The sequence below is a fragment of the Pleurodeles waltl genome, chromosome 1_2, assembly GCF_031143425.1.
Source record: "Pleurodeles waltl isolate 20211129_DDA chromosome 1_2, aPleWal1.hap1.20221129, whole genome shotgun sequence".
Classification (NCBI taxonomy): Eukaryota; Metazoa; Chordata; class Amphibia; order Caudata; family Salamandridae; genus Pleurodeles; species Pleurodeles waltl.
The window spans coordinates 403,985,948-404,008,171 of NC_090437.1; the positions used below are offsets into that span (position 1 = coordinate 403,985,948).

The following is a 22,224-nucleotide window of genomic DNA, read 5'->3' on the forward strand; positions in this document are numbered from 1 at the left end:
TACTAATGAGGTGAAGTGTTTGCCCAGGCAGTACTACAATGTGTACAAATTACAAAATAATTAAGACTTTAAAAAACAATGTGCTGCAGTATGCTGCATAATTTGCCTTTCCTTGCCGCATAATTTAGTCAAACTGATCACATAATTAGGTGCTCCCTTGCCGCATAATTCCAGTGGCCCTGTATAAAATAAATTATGTAAATGTGCACCTTATATGCACAAATACAAACATATTCAGCTGGGTGCAAGGTTTTGGGATTTTCTTTAAGCATGCCAAATGCACATAAAATGAAATCCCCTCCCCATCACAATGTGAAAAAAACATCTCAACTTAAGTATACAAAGGTTTATAACTATTCACAAAACACCAAGCATAAGGACTTTTCCTTAGGTAGTTATATCATTGCAGGTTGTAGCAACAGAAAGTGGAGCTCTGAACTCTGATCTTGCAAGTAGTCAGGTCTCTGACACCCATCCTATTACAGTGTGGCACTCACTGCCTGCGAAATTACAAGTGGAGTTTATAAATGGCAGAAGACAAACACAAATTAGACTCACTAGAGGTACTGATTAGCACACATAAGCATAATGACTGGAGGGAATAGTTTATCTGTAGCTAGAGAAAAGGAGAAGATGTAATTTCCTTAGCACCATGCAGAATGGAGAGTGGACTTCATCATGTCCTTGGGGATAGTTTCATGAGAGATTTAGGGATAGGTGGTCTGGTTTTCACACTATAAAGACTGTCCATTTACCTAGATTACCTGGCACCTCCCTTGAAGGCAGTCTAATCTGAGCCCCAAGTATTGGGACAGATGAGTACATCAAAATTCACCTGCTACGTTTTATTACTCAACAGAACAGAAATGGCTGAGGGTAAAAAAAAAAAAAAAAAATCATACCTGAAGGAATATTCTCTTCGGTTTTGGGTTGGCAGAATCTGAAGTGTAAGGAAAAAAGAATCCAGTACAAACAAGAAGCAATGTAATCGCAGATACTGAAGTCAAGGTTAACAGTGTCTTTTTTGTATTACTGGCAAGGTAAATGAAGTTTATCTAGGAAAGAGAAAGAAGAAACAAAAGACGAGTCAACTTATATACATTTTTGTTAGACCCTATGTGTGCTAGCACACACTGCTAAAGACAGGAGAGTGATAATATGTTGCCAATACTGTACTGCATAAGTATGTAAATTAAGGTTCTAGGTTCTACCTTTGGAAATTAATAGTTCTCCTAACAATATATTTAGTTACACAATGTTGTAGCGCATGTCAACAGAAGCTTGAAATTGCCACCCCAATTTATAGTACAGTATCAGAACAGAATATCACAACTGCTGGTATGAACTATATAAAGTTAAAAAAAGGACAATCTTGAATCCGTTAAGCTGGACACTAAATAGAAATGTTCAACTCGAGTAAGTTTAAGACTTCCAAATATAATTAAATGCCTAAGTTACTCCTTGCGTAGCATCATACCATTTAGGGCTCAAAACGTAATAAAAAGAAACAGATACTGCCAAAGCAAATTGGTCTCACTTTTAACAGGTGAGGGGCAACGTACTGGCTTTTACAGTGCTTTTTATTTTACATTTCTAGTATTGCTTTTGACGGTGATGGACCGGTAATAGAAAAAAAAAAAGACAAAATGGTAACACGAGTCACATATGAGCACACTGGGCATTTTTGTAAGGGTTTAAATCCAAGATGGCTGTCGTGTTGGTATGCTTGCGCAAGCGGCCTCAGAAATGTGTATGCACGTATTACCATATGCATATACATCGGTGGCCATATGGACTTTTTTTTTTATTATACTTGTCAACCATGGTTAGCTGTCATTTTAGACCGGTCGAATAATTTAAAAAAAAAAAAAAAAAAAAATCATTAAAAGGCACAAATGACCCAAAAAAATAAATCAAACTAAAGAGAGCAGTGCAGTACCACTAAGCAACTGTGGGCCCGCGAAAGAAAAACTGAACTGAGGCAGATCATGGCAGAATGCCTCCACAAAAAAGTAAAAGTTTAAAAAGCATTTAGGAAGGCAATTAACAATAATGTCTGCATGCACTACTTTTTTTTAATGTACTTAAAATCCAGAGGGCTTATACCATCGGTGATGTACAACTCCTATGTCTACTGTGTTATAAACCACTGAGAGCGTTGAAGCACATAAGCGTTTCAGAATGCCAATGGTCAATGGATGACAAAAGATCTTTGCTGATGTCTGAAATAGCAGATTCTCTGCCCATCTAGAGTCGGAAGCAACTGTTTTGTGTAGCAGGTGGCTGCATTTGAAGTAATCCTGAACCTGCTTTGTGGCCTCACTTTCCTGGGTTTTGGTGCGGTTCAAGATGGGTCAGCCTGATTAACTCAGATGGGTCTACTGATGCTTCTTAGGTTGGTTTAGGGCTTGGTTAATATAGTTTGTGTAGTAGGACTTCTGCCTGGATGGCCACTTGGTAATTTCTCATTTACTCTATGCACTTTTCTTTCCCTGCAGGGTTATTTTGTTTTCTTCCATCATCATTCTAGTTTGCAGCATTGTCATTTACGGTTAGCCAGATTAGTGGCAATCAACTTTTTGGCAGATTTGTTGTACAATTTGGCTTGTTTTATTTTAAGAGGTGCCTCAGCGTTGAGTGACCCAGTGATCCTGAGGTAGAGAATGTTGAGAAGTTGCTTGGACTGATATCATCCTGCAACTGTGACACATTTCATTGACGGACTCTACAAATCTTGATTGGGGGGGGAGGTGCTTTTCACAAGATTTTGCAAGGGAGATGCTGGGGTATCCTAATTACAGGTTCTTTAATGCGGGTAACCCATTTTGGCTGTGAACACAGATAAGGAATGGTCCCGCCCATGAGGTTTGCATAACTACTGGTTAATGTGTGGTAGTGCCCGAGACCAGTTATCTAAACATTAGACAGTCTAGTTTTTCATGATTTTAGGTGCTTGGTTATCACTCGGACTGTATACCCACACACTTGAATCTCATATTAAGTGGCTTTTTCAAGATACGGAAAAAACTGATTTTCGATATATCAGAGTTAAGGTAATGGATATGTTGGGGCACATAGAAGCGAGTTGTTAAATATAAGGAAGGCTTTTCTATCTCCTGGCACATCATTGACTCATAGTAAATGATGGCCATTCTTACTACTCCTCTGTTGCCAGTTCTACTTTTCAAACAAGCTTTTGTAGAAGTGAAAGTAGGGTGTCCAAGAAGTTCAAGTGCATCAGATGAGCCAGGTGTCTGTGATTTCTGCAATGGCACATTTCTCATAGTCCAGTATGTTTTGTTTTGCTGCTGTTCACTGGTATAAAGGTGGCATCATGGTTTATTATGTTATATATTATTATGAGCAGAGTCAAGGAGCCTTGTGAGTTCTCCTCATAGTTTGCCTCTATGGTTCCAAGTTGTGCTAAAAGGATTCAAGTAAGGAGAGCTTTTTGGCCTGCTTGAATAATGACAGTACTTGTGTCGTATAGACTGATGACAAAATCCCTCTTGAAACCATTTTTACATTGGGATTTTAATCTCACACCCTAAGTTTACTTTCATTCCAGTGATTTTGAGTGGGTTGTTGAAAGTTTGTTTCCAGGTCTAGGTGTCCGCCAGATGGAAAAGGAGATTGGTTCTCGTTTTTCCTTACTGTGTGATGATAGGAATAATAGACCAGTAGTTCTGGTCGAGACATTAGTATGGACTTCTTGAATTCGGGTCAAAATCTCCCAGGACTTTGTGCCAGACTTGGTTAAAGGGTTTTTTAGTGACTGTTCATTGTATTTTTAGTCACATTTTGGAGCCCCAGGGAAACACCGTTGCTCTGTAAAGATTGCGTTTGGGGGAGTGTTGGTATAAGGCTACAGGAGAATTGTTCAGGGTTTCTCCTTCTGAACTTCTGACGCTTTAGTATCTGAGACAGCATACATTTTGTCAATTTTCAACATGTGCAGTAAATTGGTTGGTGAATTCGAATAAGATTATGTAAGTATCCTTAAACTGATGGGGTTGCTTTACGCTTTCTCTAGGTTACTTATGAGGTCTAGGCAAACTGGTGATTACCAGAGTTATTTAAGGTTAAAGTTTCATATATATCCAATAGTTTATCACAGTTGCTGTGTATAGCATGGCCTGGCTACCCAGATTCATCAGACAGAACCAGTTTTTCATCATCTACTCAGACTACTTTCTGAGGATTTGGCATATGTCCAGATAGGTCAAACAGAGTGTGGCAAGCTTTCATATGGGCCCTGTGAGCGTGTTTGTAGCAGAGACCTTTAGGATGTTAATTGTACAGCTTGACATAATACATGGACCCAAACCTTGGCTTCAGTATGCAAGACAGTTCTGCTTTGTGCATCTGTATAAATGGCTTTTGCAAAGCCAGTGACTTTATAGCGCTTACTCTAGTTGATGAGGTATCTGCAATGGGAAAACCAACCTTCAAATTAAAGTGTCCGAGTGTGCAACTATGCATCCCCACAAAAAGGAGGTAGAATTAATTTAAACAAGTAAACTAATATGGTCCCACATTTCTTCTAAGAGGCTCTGTAGTTGGTGAGCATTCTTAAGTACCTATAAAGAAACATATATGACTCGCCATATTGCGTTTTATAGCAACGGAGTATCTCTACGTTTCAGGTAGGTCACTGAAGCCATTAATTGAACATTAATGGATGGATAACAAGTTTGCAACAAACAAATATAACAAGTATTGTGAAACATCTGGTCTTGGGACTAAAAATGGAGCTGTATGCTCCTGACGCCAAGCAACAACCCTCTTCCAATTTGCTGAATAGCATGTTCTCCTTTTTAGGCTTTTTGGTCTCTCTAACAAATTCAAAACGCCTAATGGGAGGTTTAAATACATAGCACTAAGAGTTGAAGAGGAATGCCGCAAATCGGTCAGACTTGGGCCATGGTGCCTGGCCTGGTCTCTGCAAAATTGTGGGTGAACTCATCATGACCTGTAATGTGCGTGTGATTTGCTTAAGGTGTATGAACGATGGCTGTCTGACTGAAAAGAATGGATGTCAAATGAGTTAGTGTGATTTTTCGAACCAATTGTGGAAAGAAATTAGGGCAATGTCCCTGCATACCAGTACAGGAAGTACTGTATACATTTTTTCATTTTTTTTTTTTGCAAACAAATACCTCCATGAGATGTCAATCCGAGGAAATGTCTTCTAGAACTGGCTGTCCACGGTCTCATGGGTGAATATGCCCAAAGACTCTGAGGTCTCCAGGATCAAGTTAGGATACTAAACTTTGTACTTAATAACCCAATGTAAAATAGTTAGAGCCTGAAGAAGTGGAGAAGTGACTTTGCCCCCTTTTTTTGCATTCAGAAAAAAACACTGTCAAGGAGACAGGATGCGTAAGGATGCTGTGGGTGCTTTGTGGTCAACAGGGGTGTCCTTACAGTTATTCCTCAGTCCCTGGGTGAGGTGTAGTGACTTTAGACACAGAAGTTGGGGTCCCTTGAATTCCTTTTGAGCCATTATAAGGCCCACTACTGCTGTGCTACTGGTCTCCGTAAACAGTGGGTCCAGTTGTACCCTTAGGTCGAGGCTTGTGTCCTTTGGAGGTGACAAATCTGGAATCCTGGGTCTAGCTGACTCGGGTGCAACCTTTGGCCATCGAAGATCGGACACTCGGGGTGTCCACCAGCAATCAGTGACAATTCCAGGAATGTGGCTACCAACTTGCTGGCTGGGGCTTCTTCAGCTTTGATGGCCCTGGTGCTTGTTCCATGCAGTCAGCTGACTGACCCTTGGAGTGACTTCTTTGCTCTGGGACACAGAGGTGTCTTTTCCTCGAAAGAGGAGCCACATGCACAGTCCTCTCTTTGCTAGCCCACGGTGTGGCAGGTGCAGTCCAGCCGACAGTGCCGCCTCTTTTGCCAGATCCAGGGGTCAGCGGGGCAGTCCTTCAGGCCATTCTCCAGTTCCAGTGATCTGAGTTTCAGGGTGCCAGAGGTGCCATATCCATGCACAGAAAGTGCCCTTTGGGGATGATGATGAAGTCACCAGCCAATGGGCTACGTGGATCCCTCCTACCCTGTGGTTACTGAGCTATGTACGGCATCTAGCAATCCTAGGGTGAGTTATTTTGCCCACACTAAAAATGTCTGGCCCCTTCCTTGGATTTTGGGAGCTTGGTGACCCAACCTAGAGGTGTGGCTACCTGAGGGCTACATGCCCACGGGAAAACTGGTTTGGGCACTAGTCTCCCCTCTCTGTTCCCACCGACAGCCTGTCTACCTGAACAAAGGGACAATGTTCCAGCAGTATCATTATCATTTGCCAACAAAAGGCGGCTTTGTCTTTGAAGCACACATTTAATGTGTCAACCTCTAAGGGGCTTTTAGAAAGGGGGAGGTAACACCTCTCTCTGTAGCAGGCTACCATTATTACTAAGCCCGGGAGTTGTTCACACTACTCCCCAGGAGGGTAGAAAGATGGCTGATGGCCAAGCACCCATATGAGGCCACTGGACAAACTGGGCTACAGAGTGACAACTTTCTAAAAGTTGCTCTTCCTTAAAAGGGACATTAAATTGAGCTTGGGCATCAAATCGGGTTTAATACCATAATTTATTACCGTGAAGTATCCATTTTAGTAGCAAGTTAGCCAGGCTGAGGTATCAGCTGGCAACTCTGAATTAGCCAATGAGGCAATTAACTTTTCCACAGTGAAACGATAATGTGGAAGTGTTGCTGTCAGGACAGATTAAAAGTATATCATAGGCTTTCCTTAATATAGACTTACGTATATTGTTAAGGAAAGTGGGGGCTTTGATATTGGTTTATATGGCAGTCTAATTAGTAGTTTAATACTGCTTTTCCAGGCTACAGTAGCAGGCTAGGATCTATTTTGTACTTTGTCCCACAGAGGGTGGCACAAACAGTTCTGCTGCCCTGAAGAGACACACTGTCTTACATGCCCTGGTTACCCTTGGTACCATATACTAGGGACTTATAAATACGTCAGCTTATGCCAACTGGGGTAACCAATTCAACATACACTTTATGAGGGGTTAGAACACTGGCATTAAGGTATGGTTAGCGGGCTTCGGTGCACTCCGAGACTAAAAACCAACAGCATCAGTCCAAAACCTTGGGGGGTGATAACGCAAAAAGAGGCATTCCCTTTCATGGAGGCTAAAGACTGAATTGATATCTTCAATTTAACTGGAGCAGTGCAAGTGCATCAAACAGTATATGTAATATGGACAAAGGGTGGTCTCAGTTTAATTCAGAAAAGCTCAACCCTTCCTATTAAAATTGCATTTCTTTTTATATTTGTGAATTAAATAAGACATTTTATCATTTTTGTATTTGTTCGATAAATGCTTGTATGTGTATATCTGTGGATTGTTTTGCAGTACAAATTAAGAAAACTGCTTGGGGCAGGGTCCCCAGATTCCAATAATGTCTCAGTTGGGGAGTCCTAAATTTCAATAATGATTTAGCGGGGGTCCCCGGATCCAATAAGAACCACTGCCTTAACATATAATTGTAGGCAAGTGCCCCTTTGGGCGTGATTATTTCACCCCCCGCCCTGCCACACACACATTTTTTACCTGGTATCTGATGCTAACTTGACTGAGTGTGTGCTGGGATACTGGTATCCTACTAACCAGGCCCAAGCACCTGTGTTCTTTCCCTAAACTTTACCATTGCTTCCACAATTGCCACACCTCTGGCACACAGCTAAGTCCCTTGTAAAATGTACCAGTGGTACCAAGGGACCATTCACCAAACACATGCATACTGCCATTGCAGATTGTGTTTGTTGGTGGGGAGAAAAAGATGAAGGTGACATGGCATCCCTCTCTGGGTGCCAAGCCCACAAACTACTGCCTGTGGTATAGGTAAGTCACCTCTCTAGCAGGCCTTGCAGCCCTAGGGCGGGGTGTACTATACCACAGAGGAGGGCATAACTGCATGAGCAATATGCCCTACAGTGTTTAAGTCCATTCTTAGACCCTGTAAGTGCAGTGAAGCCATATTAAGTAAAAGGGCCGGGAGTTTGTCATTACGAGCTCCACAGTTCCATGGTGGCTTCACTGATTGCTGGGAAGTTTGGTATCAAACGTCTCGGCTCAATAAACCCACACTGATGCCAGTGTTGGATTTATTGTACAATTCACACAGAGGGCATCTGAGAGATGCCCCCTGAAATTCACCCAACTCTCTAGGGTGTAGCTTGCCACTACCAGATGAGTTTCAGAACCCCATGGGGTGAGAGGCCTTGAGCTCTCGGGCCAAAGCCTGAAGAGCTGCACCAGCAGAGAAGACTCCAGATGACAACTGACTTGGCCCAGCCCTACCGGCCTGTCTGCAGCTTCAAGACTTCTGCTACAAAAAGGTGACACATCCTGCAGGACCAGCGACCCCCACAAGCCCCCAGAGGATTGCCTGCCTACCCAAGGACAAAAATCTCCAGAGGCCCTGTCCACAAAGAAACCCCCAAGAAGAACTCCAGACCCTTCTGGATCCGTAAGTACGGCCCACTCTGCACCAAACAGCCACGGCTTGAGCCCAGGTGGTCTACCGGTCCAGATAAGGTCCCCAGGCGATTCAAACCTCAAGTCCACCCTGGGTTGACCCCTCCTGACCAACATGAGGGCACCAGCAGCATAAAGCCAGAGGACCCCCCCCTTACCACAACTGGCTCCGGTGAAGATTTCCCAGCGCTTAAAGGTACCACTGCACCCGAAGCCCCCTGGCTTGGCGAACCCAACCGACGGTCCAGCAAAGTCCAATGGGCTCTCTACTTACCTGTTCAGCCGTTGGTCTTCTTCAGCCGACTCCTTGGACCAAGCCTTCAGCCTCTGTGACCCACAGGATTCCTTCATTGAAAAGCATTGGGCGCCCAATGCCGTGTATGCACCCTGCACCCAGCCGCCCACGTGCCGCTGAGGTGGTGTGTTTGGTGCTGACCTGTGGCCCCCCCTCCCCCGCCAACCCGGGTGCTGATTTAAAGCCTCCCCCCAGGTCTGTGCCTTGAAGTCATGGTACTTACCTAGAAGCTGTCTCTTTCTAAGTGCCCCCAGCCTCCACAGGATTCCACTGGGTGCCTGACACCAACTTTGACCTCTGCACTGGGCTGGCTCCGTGTTGCTGGTGGTGCACTCTTGGTGTACGGCCCACTCTGCACCCAACAGCCACGGCTTGAGCCCAGGTGGTCTACCGGTCCAGATAAGGTCCCCTGGCGATTCAAACCTCAAGTCCACCCTGGGTTGACCCCTCCTGACCAACATGAGGGCACCAGCAGCATAAAGCCAGAGGACCCCCCCCTTACCACAACTGGCTCCGGTGAAGATTTCCCAGCGCTTAAAGGTACCACTGCACCCGAAGCCCCCTGGCTTGGCGAACCCAACCGACGGTCCAGCAAAGTCCAATGGGCTCTCTACTTACCTGTTCAGCCGTTGGTCTTCTTCAGCCGACTCCTTGGACCAAGCCTTCAGCCTCTGTGACCCACAGGATTCCTTCATTGAAAAGCATTGGGCGCCCAATGCCGTGTATGCACCCTGCACCCAGCCGCCCACGTGCCGCTGAGGTGGTGTGTTTGGTGCTGACCTGTGGCCCCCCCTCCCCCGCCAACCCGGGTGCTGATTTAAAGCCCCCCCCCAGGTCTGTGCCTTGAAGTCATGGTACTTACCTAGAAGCTGTCTCTTTCTAAGTGCCCCCAGCCTCCACAGGATTCCACTGGGTGCCTGACACCAACTTTGACCTCTGCACTGGGCTGGCTCCGTGTTGCTGGTGGTGCACTCTTGGTGTCTTCCTAGAATTTGCTCTGTGGATACCCTAACCCCCGAAGACTGGGATTGTAAATCGAGTACTTACCTGCAAACTGTGTAGTTACTTTTCCTCCCATAGGACTGCTTTGCTTTCTATGAAAATTGCACTGTCTACTTTTGAAACAGAAAAGTGTTACTTACCAGGCAACTGTTTTATCTGTGAGTTCCAAACAAAGTGCATTTGATACTTGAAATTGATACATGCTTGAAATCGTATATTTTTTGATACACACATTTTGGCCTGGAGCTAGTCATTGAGTGTGTACCTCATTTCTTGGCTGTGTGTGCACAACAACTGCTTAGCACTACCTAAGCCTAAATGCTCAACCACACTACCACAAAAGAGAGCATTAGCATTATTTACTTTAGCCTCTGTAAAGCCTCTGGGGATTCAAAGGACTCTGTGCCCACTACACCTTACTTTGGTATAGTATATACACAGAGCCAGCTTCTATAAGAAAGTACCATCTTTCTTGGCATGTTACCCCCAATTTCTGCCTGTTGTCAGTGTGTTTCGCCTGTCTCACTGTGATCCTGCTAGCCAGGACCACAGTGCTCATAGTTTGTGGCTTATGTGTTTATGTGTTTGTCCGTATGCTTAACTGTGTCACTGAAGTTCTGCTAACCAGAACTCCATATTTCAATTCTGATTGGCACACTGGACCCCCCTTATAAGTCCCTAGTACATGGTATCTAGGTACCCAGGGCATTTGGGGTTCCAGGAGATCCTTATGGGCTGCAGCATTTCTTTTTCAATCCATAAGGAACTCATACCAACCTTCCATCAGAACTGCCACTGCAGCCTGAGTGCAATAGTGCACACACTTTCACAGCCATTTTCACTGCACTAATGTAACTTCTAAGTCACCCATATGTCTAACCTTCATTTACTGAAGGCTAGGTGCAAAGTTACTATGTTTGAGGGCACCTTTGCACTAGCAAAGGTGCCCCCACTTTGTCTAGGGCCAATTCCCCAGACTTCGTGAGTAGGGGATACCATTATAAGCGTGCACTATATATATGTCAATACATATATGTAGCTTCCCAATGGTAACTCCGAATATGGCCATGTGAGGTGTCTAAGATCATGGAATTGTCCCCCCCAATCCAAATCCTGTAATGGGGGGCCAATCCCATGCACCCTGGGGACTCCACCATGGACCCCCAGTATTGCAAAACCAGCTCTCTGAGGTTTCCACTGCAGCCCCAGCTGCCACCTCACAGACAGGTTTCTGCCCTCCTGGTGACTGACCATCTCCATCCCAGGAAGGCAGAACAATGCATTCCCTTTGGGAGGAGGGTGTTACACCCTCTCCCTTTGGAAATAGGTGTTACAGGCTTGGGAGGGTTAGCCTCCCAAAGCCTGTGGAAATGCTTTGAAGGGCACAAACAGTGCTCTCCTTGCATAATCCAGTCTACACTGGTTCAAGGACCCCACAGTCCCTGCTCTGGCGCGAAACCGGACAAAGGAAAAGGGAATGAACACTCCCTTATTCATCACCACCCCAGGGGTGGTGACCAGAGCTCCTCCAGAGCGTGTCTGGCATTGGCCATCTTGTTTTCCAAGGTGTGGGGACCCTCTGGAGACCTCGGAGTGGACAGTGCCAGCAGGTGATGTCAGAGACATCTTGTGATAGGTGCATACCTTGGTAGGTAGCTAATCCGCCTCTCAGGACTATTTAGGGTCTCCTCTGGGTGTTTCCTCAGATTCGGTTTGCAAGATTCCTCCAGGACTCCTCTGCTTCTGACTGTTGGATCAACCGCAGACTGCTCCAGGAACCGCTGTAACTGCAACAAAGTATCCAGGACGACTCCTGTGACCTGCAACTTCAGCTCCAGCCAGCATTTGCAACAGTTTCCAAGGTGTGCACGCTCAGAGGACTGCCTGTCTTCACCCTGCACCAGAAGAACCGAAGGAATCTCCTGTGGAGTGACAGTCACTTCCCTGCTTCTGCAAGCACCCTTCTGCGACGACAACCGGTACTCTGGGACTCCTCTCCTGACAATAAACGTGCTCCCTGGAACACAGGTGGCGGACCGAAGTGACCCAGACTGTCCAAAGGTCCAGCTGTCCAAATTTGGTGGGGTAAGAGCTTGCCTCCCTGTGCTGCGACAGTACCCCTGTGCACCGCATCTTCTGCAGCTCCTTGGGCTTCTGTGTACTTCTTCCAAGAATGCTTCGTGCACAGTGTAACCTTGGTCCCCAGCACTCCATCCTGCGGCGCAGAGCTCCCCGAGTTGTTCTCCGGCGGCGTGGGACTTTCCAGTGTAGTGCTGCAACGACTGCACTTTACATCTTCTTTGTTCCCGTATTCTGGGTCTCTCATGGGTGCTGCCTGGTCTTCTGAGGGCTCTCTGAAGAGCTGAGAGCCCCCTCTGCCTCCTCAGTCCCAGCTGACACCCCTAGGTCCCTCCTGAATCCAGGTAGCTCCTTTTCGACACAAACCACATACATGCTTGAACCAAGGCTTTTTGGCGGACTCCAGCGATGCAAACAGCCTGCATCCAACAACTCGACGTGGGACACACCCTGCACCACGCAGGAACCAACAGCCATCTTCTTTGGTGCTCTTCTAACCGGAGAATCCACTTTTGTACCACCTTCTAGGTTGGCAGGGGCTCCTGTCCTTCCTGGACTCTTCAACTTCTGGACTTGGTCTCCTCTCTCCACAGGACTTCTGGTCCAGGAATACATTGGTTGTTGCTTGCAGCCTTGCAAAATCCTTTATCACGACTTGTAGTGTATTCTGAGGAAATTTGCTGTACTTTACTCCTGCTTTCCTGGGCTCGAGTACTTTACTTACCGTTGGCGTTTTCTTACACTCCTAGCGCCCCTCTACACACTACACTTGCCTAGGGGGGAATTCGTCATTCACATTCCACTATTTTAGTATATAGTTTGTTGCCCTTAGGACCATTGCAATCTATTGTATTTTCTACTGTTTACACTATTCTATGACTGTTTACTTACCTAGTTTTGGTTACCAGTGGATATATTGTGTATAATACCTCCAGGAGGTGTATTGCCTCTAAAATATTTTTGGCATTGTGTCACTAAAATAAAGTACCTTTAGTTTTGGTAACACCAAGTATTGTCTTTTATTGTGTGTAAGTACTGTGTAACTATAGTGGTTTTGCCGGAGCTTTGCATGTCTCCTAGTTGAGCCTAAGCTGCTCTGCTACAACTACCTCTAGGCAGCTTAAGCTGCTAAAACACTGCCTACATTTTACTAATAAGGGATAACTGGACTTGGTATAAGGTGTAAGTACCTTAGGTACCTACTACAAACCAGGCCAGCCTCCTACAGCTTCCGACAATCATTTTCATCAATTTCTTTACAGTTCTCATGGCCGTGGGCTGAGACATCTGATAAAAAAGTGAAGTGTTCTAAAATGCCAGAAAACTGAAAGTGGTCACATCGCTATCATTCTCAGTCATTATTACTCTCCAAAAATTGGTTCCGTTGCCTGGGGTGTGGACGTAAAATCTGAAAACTGAGAGAAAAGCTTAAAAGTACAGTATCTGAAACCACCTTATTTTGCTCTTTAGGCACTGCAGACGTAAACTCGCAGTCAACAACCAAACACGAAGGTACGGATGCGCAGGCATGGCTTTAGACTATAAATGTATTGCCACGACCGACAAGTTTGGTATACATTCTTGCAGCAGGCTGTATACACATTGATAGCATTAAGAACTGATGATGCTTTCCACCACCCAGAAAGCATTTTCTGTACAATGACATATATATTTAAGTGTCTTTCTGGTTAATCGTCACCCGGAAATCTTCCTGTAACAGATGAGACTGACGTTCTACAACAGTGTCATTTTCAACTTGGCAGTGTGGGCATGATTCACAAGTCAATAATCAGGCACAAAATGTAGTGCTTCTTGTGGATATGAAAATAAACAGTCCACACCTTTATCTTTTAATTAATGTAGGGAACAATACTGAATGGTGCTCTTCTTTGCTAGTAACTTTGCACCCTTTAGTAGCACAGGGATTTTTTCAGCTTCATAAAAGCCTGTCGTAGTCCGTATTTAGTGATTGACTCTTTGAAGTATCATTATGGAAAACAATTTAACTTGCACTTTAATTCAATTTGTCACTGCCTTAGAGAGTCTACATGTAGAAAATGTAAGTGGTTTAAAAGTTTAATGAATATCCCATTTCAATTTCAAACTCAAATATCTTTCTATGCCAACTTCGGCAGTATCAGCACCACACAATATCAACTGCTAGCCCTCCTATTGTTTTAATAGGATTCCGATTTGAAAAACCGGGAATAACCTGTTTAGTTTGGACCTTTCAAATCCACATAACTTTATCACAAAATATGTTATTAAGGTGGAGACCAGCAACATGTTTTCAAATGACTCAAGGGAAACTGTCAGATCAGCAAGATTGAATATACATTTCCTCAAACGAGGCTTATGTGTTAGATTAGGAGATCTTTTCCAGCCAAAATGTTAGACTACCTAGAACCCAGCGCCAAGCCAAAGAAATCAAAACACAGGAAAAAAAAAAAAAAAAAAAACTCAAATTTTGCAGTCTGCTAAGTTGTATCACTGAGGTGAAGTAGGAAGATCGCAAGTGAGTTAAAAGGACTGCTGGCTGAGGAAACCAATATTAGGCATGGTGCTTCCTTGCAGTGGCCAATACTATCGTTTTTACCTTGACAAAGGGTTGTGGTTTTATGACGGTGGAATGTGGAAGACGTTTTTGGGAGATAATTACAAAAGTTAGTATTTCTCTGAAACATGACGCTTCTACTCACACCCTTGTTTAACCCTACAAATGATCCCTCAGAATCAAGTAATTCCCTCTCACTGCATTTCAGATTAAGTTACAATTTAATGATTTTATAATTATGCATTAGTAAAACAGACAGAAAAAAGAAAAAAACGCTTGCTTACAAAATATGAAGTTAACAATATTGTACACCCAGCAACAAGGAATGCTAGAACGGCATCCGGTGGAATTTCAGTGCCACTTCGACCCAATATAGGGGTGAACATCTCAAACACCGCCCAGACGTGGTACATCATATGAAGGTATGGAACGAACAATCCAAGTGCATACATTAGAGCAAATTTGAGTGAAGTACCTTTTGAAGAGAAAAAAAGAATCAGTTAAGAAAAATTCAACTTGAAGATTCTAGTTGTTATCGTTAACTGAACCTGGCATTTCATATGGATGAGTTTTGCAGGTCTACAAAGAATCAGAACAACTGTTTTCCTCAACGCTATTCAAACAGGAATTCCTCAATTGAAAATGTCCGTTAAAGGGGACATGAACCTTGACTTTCACAAAAATCATACACTTTAAAGGTTGGCAAGTACTTTAAAAAACATGCATGTACTGGAAAAGTTGTTAGGTCCGACCTTGAGAAACTGTCAACGTTTTTGGGGTGATGTTATGTTTATGATAAGCAAATTATAGAGTGGTCGGAGAGGGGAGTCTAATAATGAGGGGGGGTGTAGCCGTGAAGGCCAGTAGTTTGCTATGTACATGAGTGGTGAGCAAATGCGTGTTGGAGTTCAAGTAATGAAATACACCTGAAAAGAACAAAATTTCTTCACATCAAGGTTGAAATAGAGGACTACGAGAGAGATTAATGTGGGACCTCACTAGTGTCAATGTCATAGAAGGTATTGGTATGCTGGTGATGTTACAGTACAGTGCAGTGACATGAGTCACTGGGGGACATGACGAAAAATGGAGGAATTAAAAATGTAAGATTGCAAACACCTATGTCCTCCTTTGCAGTACGTGCTAAATTGATGAATGTGTTGCAGACGACATGGACTGAGCTTGCACAGGAGAAAAACTTCTCCAAATCAAACATCTCACCAAGCGCACACCCAGGACAACCTGGCAATACTCTGCAAGTTAGTTTTAGGAAGCCCCATGGTTTTTGTTTCCCAGGTTCGCTTCATTAATCATGGGAAAGCAGACATTCAGGGGTTAAAGTACATGCTTCAAGTGGAACATTCAAAACATATGTGAAAGAGTTAAGTATTTTACCTAATTTATGTTAAACACGGTAGCCACTCAAGTGAGCTTCAACTCGCTCATCTACTTTTGATCCAGGCTTTTGTCAACACCCACTTTTTGGCCAGTCAACAAAAAAGTTAGCCTAGAAATCATCATACTCTTGAATTCCTTTCTCTATATCCGCCTGCAGTTGACAGCCGTAGCCGCCCCGATCCCTAACAGATCCACATGTTCATCACTATCCCCTTTGGCAATATTCTACCATCTTCTAATGGTATATAGAATTAATTTAGATCTTGAGTCACTTCAGCCTACTTCAGGTCAAGAAGAGGATGTACTGATTATCACAGGTGAAAATATACTATCAGAAGCAATACATGGTGTACAGTTACACAAACTGAGCGGTATGTATGTGGTATTTCTAGATCCTTAACTTAGTCAAAAGGAAGTAGAGCACTGTACAGGGTAAAAGAAAAGAATAATAAAGTCAATGAGCAAGGGGTGAGGTAGCTGATTTGTGAACTTTTAATACACTGAGGTAGCTTTTTTTTCCAATAAGAGGTGAGTCTTCAACTCTTTACTGATACAAGAATGGGGTGTTCAATTTGTGATTTGTTCGCTTTTCAAGTACTTAGTTTACTTCTCTGTGTAAGTCCACTTGTATGTAATTATCTATATCCATGTGACTCTCATATTGCCAATCCTGTGCAGTGACTGATTGACAGTACATCTGCTCTACATAAATTAATTTCCCTCCAGCCCACTCTCAATCAGATTCTGTACATGTGTACCTACTTTTCTCTATCTGCAAACATGGGTTTCAAAATCATTTGAGGCCGGACCTCATGCTACCCCTGTGAAGAAGTTGCAACCTGACAAATTTCACTTCATCAAATCGGAGGGCTACCATTAAATACGAATTAGTAAAGCCACTGCTCTGTGTTTTAGTGTTTTTATTAATCTATTATAAAAACGTAACAAAAAGCCACCCTCACATATACATCTGTGCACACATGCAGCGGCCGTCCTTGAATGTTATTGTCACTGAGTTTTACAGAAGTGTTTTAAGATGGTTGTCCGTACATCCATATGCTTGTGAATGCACAGGTGCTCTTTGAATAAAGTTTTACAGAAAGATTCAACGACGGCCACTGTTGCATGCATATGAATGGGACGCCATATTTCAAAAGAATGGACGTCCATTAAAAGAAGGTCTCTAGTGTATACGCAAACGTAGGCAAAAGGTCATATATGATATGAATTAAAATCTATTTGAAAATATCCGACGCTTGTACTGCCTGAAATGGATATGGAGCACTGTAAGTGGTCTTGAGACTAAAATAACTTTTTTAAAAATAATTAAATAAACACAAATTGGTCTAACACCCCCAGTGCACTACTTTTGCGGGCGTACTCTTTTTGTGCGCAAACTGAATGCCAGTTACGATGAAGACAGCCGGAGGCTCAAGAGGACTGACCCACTGCCTTATGATATATGCTGTGGTGGGCAGAAGCGAACCCGTGCATGATATAACAGATCAATGGATGAAAAGGGTTTGCTATAATTGGCAAAATCAAACGGTCTTGACTGTCAGCTCTAAAATATATTTTAACTCTTTAAAACTTTAAATGCTAGACACAATCCCACCTGAAAACATTCAGGAACTGCCTAAAATAAAAAAAAATAAAAAAACACACAACTAAATTGTTCTTAACTCTTACCAAGTCTCAGACCACCACAAAGGGCAAACAGGCACATAAAGATAGATTTTATACGACTGTAATGAATCACCTCAGCTGACATCCGACTACCTGAAAGGAATATCCTGGTGTAAGCCAGCAAAAGGGACTCCTAGCCATCCAAACTGACCAAGGAGCAGTAGATCCACTAACAATATCTGGCATGAATTAAGCCAACTCCTCACACAGAAATAGGACTGACCTGTATCTGCTAAACTGCCAAATATACCCTTAAAACCTCCGCATATTTACTGAAATCAAGTGCTGCATCCTTCACTTCAGAAAAAAAAAATATATATTTCGACACCTTGTACTTCATTATGACACTATGATTCATTCAGGCTACAACATTATCTGCAAAAACAGACAACAATTCTGCCACCCAAATTAAAATCTACTGTACGGGAAAAAATAATAACTAGACAGGTACCAAATCAAATCAAGGAATATATGGAAGGAACCCTTTTAGGTCAAACGTAAGACAAATGCAAAAATGGGGAAAAGTCTGTGAGAAAAATATATTTCTGAAAACGGTTAAAAACTACAGAAATAATTAGTGTTAAGGTCAGAGAGCGTATGGGATTAGGAACAGACATTAGGTTTAAGAAAAGGGTAAAGAAAAAACATTAAGCTAAAACTACAGAAAATGATACTTTGCAATTTCCATCTAGAGTTAAGATTTGGGTTAGGGTTAAGGCAATGTCAGTGTGAAAGTAAGTGATTATGGTCAAATATGGGGTAAAGTATAGACATGGAGTTTGGACAGTTTAAGCAACAAACCTTAAGCAATGCTTAGTTGCAGTTTAGTGCTAGGGTGAGGAATAGGAATAGGAATAGGACTGGATGGTCTCAGATATTTACCAAGGAAGATAAAGAAATGGATTTACAGTGAGAATCAAAAGACAGGTTTTATAAAATAATGGAGAAAAATGAGGATTGCTTAACTGTAAAAAACATTTCTCAGTAAATGTTTTAGCAAATGCTTGCATTTTCCACACAAAATATAAATTTTCTCTTACAAGTTCATACCGTACTTTTTTCACTAAGTAATTTCTCTGTGTCTTATCCTTCAACCTGAGTTCAGGCAGATCACCACAACCTAATTCATCATTTTCAGTCAGGCCCTCAAATCAAGTGCACTAGTGAGCATTAGACAAAATATCATCTAGCTAAATGAGAGCAAGCCACACAGAGGCTCCTTAACCTTTCCACTGCTTTACCTGATGACACACTGGACAAGTTGCAGAGGCGATCCAATCATATGTAATAAACCTAACCCACATAACTCAGGTGTGGGTCAGTTGAATCTTGCAATAAAGACTGACATGCAGGAATCCACACAGACCCTTCACCATACAATTGTGCGATCATTCGTTATTTGCAGCTTTGTCTCACACTAATGCAGTAGGAATAGGCCCTTTTAAAGTAGGACTGCGGATTTCAAAGTCATTTGGGGGTGGATATCAAGCTACTTGAGTGAGGGAGATCAGAACCATACAGTGTTCACTACACCAGTATGAAGGTATTTTGATTGTTTTTTAAATGAATTTTAACTCTTAAAATGTTTAAATAGTGGCAACAATCTCACCTAAAAAAACTGAACATTTTCAGAACATATATGAAAACATCAAAGCACTAAAATCATTCAAATCATTTCAAGCTAATTCTAGAACACCACATAACCAAAGAACGAATAGGTACATAAAATACCTTTATGTAGGAGGGTGATAGAGCAACTCTGCGGATTTTTTTTAAATTGCAGACAACAACCAGTTATGAACCCGAACCAAGGGACAACAGATCACTCCCAATGCCAGTTCCTGAATGAAGCCGGTCAACACACAGAAATAAGATTGATCAGAGCCACTAAGCTCCCAAATAAATCTTCAATATCTGATAAGAATTAATTAGACAATGGGATTTTTTTTATTCCAAATTAAACCAAATGAGTCAGTTGAATATTACAATAAAGACTGCCTAGCCGGTACCTCCATGACGTCCCACCATGTCATCGTAAAACAGTGCCCTCGAGCACAGGTGATGTTGTAGATGAATGTGGAGAACTCCAGAGCCATTCAATTTGAAGGAACTGGACAGCAAAGACAAAATGGCCAGTATGATCTACCATCAATGAAGGAACACTACCTTATTTTTGGTGAATTCAAATTAATCCAAAATAAACTTTCTATCACTTAAAACTGGTGAAAAACACAGTACTATTTAGTTTGCACCGATTTTTGACCCTTAAGTGAATAACACTCGGAAATATAAAATACAATGTTATTGTTATCATCTTCAGAAATTAAATTTACTAGAAAATTGTTTGAAGCAAAATATTATGGAATGGCTTGCTTCATGCTCTGGCTGAGCTAAGGCCGGGAAAGTTTAGTTCAAACATTTCAACATGCTCTCAGAGTATTTTCTCAATGTTATTTGATTTAGAATGTTCCGATAGTCAGGACTTTCCCACCAATGTATTTATAAGTGAGGATACAGACGATACACTAATTTGATTGTTAAATGTTCTAAAAAAAAGTTGAATATAAAACACTGTTACTTATCCAATGTTGTCACTGCTCAGAGTACGTTTTACATTTTGACATTCAAGTTATCTTCTTATTCAAAACGATACATGATAGCAGGAACCCTATATTTACTCCTATCTGACTTGGCGGGAGTATAGGTGTGATTAATTTTTGTTTTCTTATTTTAGCTCACTTAGTAGAAATATTAAGATTTCAAATCTTCTTTATCAAGGCCACAGACATTTAGGCTCCATTTTGACAAGCCGGTTCAATACACGGCAATAGATGCAGCTGAGTGATGCGAGTGTACAATAATGTCGACCTGAACTGAAGTAAAAAAAATAAAAACACAAAAAAAAACCTATGAAAAAAAAAAAAAAAAAAAAAAAAAAAAAAAAAAAAAAAAAAAAACTTTCATCCTAGCCTCACACTGCGTTGACCACACCCTGCCTTCTCTCACTGGTTTAGGTTCAATATTTTCAGGGTATGTCACAAGGCTAGAATCTCCTTTCTCCATATCATCAATTAGTGGTTGTGGAAACTGTTGCTCAATTATATACTCAAGATGAATAAGCAGGTTATATCTATCCGACTGTGACCCTCACAGGAAAAAACTCCCTTTAAAATGTTAAGTTCATTACCTATAACAGGATTTAAAAAATGTATCAGGGCATAATCTCCACTGCTGTTCCTATGCCAGTTGTACATCCTTGTGTGTGTGCCAAGGCATGAAGCCAACTCAAAGAAAATCCTTTGAAAATTATACACTACATCACTAGTTTCAAATACTATGCCAGAGTATAAACATCGAGGTTCATGCAGCAGGTTCCCATCAACATTTCACTAAGCGATATCTAAAGGTCCATTGCCATCTGATTTTCCACAATAATGCTTGCACGAAAAAACATGCTGCTATTCTAGTACCCACATTGACAGCAGCCATGCAGTAGAAAGTCAGCTTCACTTAAACTACTTAATATGTCAGCAGCCAATATAGCCTCAAGCATGTAGAGACCCAATGCCTTGCTATTAATCACCAATTACACATGCATGTTATATCCTGACCATAAAATCCAAAAACATGGGGCATCTGTAATAGAGAAGGGAGTCAGTGGGGATTTTTTTTTTTTTACGTCAAGTGGACGAGTAAGAGTGAATGGTCTTTGTGAAGTTAAGCATTAAACAGATAGGTGGCGCTAGAAAGTCTTTAAGCAAAATGGCCACTGCTTAGCAAGGGTCTGTCGGCCAATTTCAAAACTTGCAATTTATTCACAGTGTATGAGCAAATAACATGCGGAAGCAGCTTTGCCACAATGCCTCAAGCTGAGGTGCCACTGGTACTGCCAATAATTCTACAAGTTTGCACCCAGAGCAACAAGATGGCAGCTGACCAGGCTGCGGCCTGATTTGTGGCCTGGAGTGCAGCCCGAGCTCCTCCCCCACTGCAGAGATCATGATCGAGGGTGAGGAGGACTGTATACTAAGCATCAACTTCACTTATGGTGCACCCCTGGGCCCATTGCTAAACTCCTGTCTGTGAGGGACACATCTTGGCAGCCACGAGGAGTTGTGCAGAGCAGGTGAGATAGAGGTTGCTGGCTCCGCTGCGGGAGGTGCGGCCTGTGTGGCTTGCAAGGCCGGAATGGGATTGAATGGCAGGGGCCATCTGGGATTAATTTATGGCTCTGAGCTGTGAACGTCTTGCAGCCTGGGAGACGTGCTCCGGCGGGAGGTACTGTCCCTGCGACTGACTCGGGCCCTGAGCTGTGGGAGGCAAAGCTGTGTTGCAGCCGGCCACAGCCTCCAAGCTCGCCTGTCCGGCTCCTACCAGAGGCCTGAGTAGCCAGGCTGCAGCCCTCCAAAAGGATGATCATCACAAACCGATAACTGATGCGGTAACATCAGAGCCTGCTGGGTGGAAACAAAAGGTAGACCTGCAGCCCCTGGCGGGGGAGTTTGCCATCACTAGAAATATATAAGGTCATTGGTCCTGAACTGTGATTGGAGCGTGTCTAGCATGAATCACAGGACTGAAGCTACCTCCGACTACTTGGGAGGCAGCGGGCCTCTCCTCAATCCTTAAGCCTGGGCAGCCCTTGCTAGATTTGCGGCAGCTGGCATGTGCTCTGCTCTCCTCCCACCATCCCT

At 42.9% G+C, this 22,224-nt stretch overlaps 1 protein-coding gene across 1 annotated transcript in view; it reads right to left on the reverse strand.

Moving 5' to 3' along the window:
* The window catches only part of ERMP1 (endoplasmic reticulum metallopeptidase 1), a 438,183-nt gene that overhangs the window by 100,400 nt on the left and 315,559 nt on the right, over positions 1 to 22,224 (reverse strand). Inside the window, exons 10-11 of the mRNA XM_069240202.1 lie at positions 14,731 to 14,921; positions 903 to 1,055 (exon numbers count right to left, since the gene is read on the reverse strand). Of these exons, the coding sequence (XP_069096303.1) occupies positions 903 to 1,055; positions 14,731 to 14,921 (344 nt within the window). The remainder of the gene's footprint in view (positions 1 to 902; positions 1,056 to 14,730; positions 14,922 to 22,224) is intronic.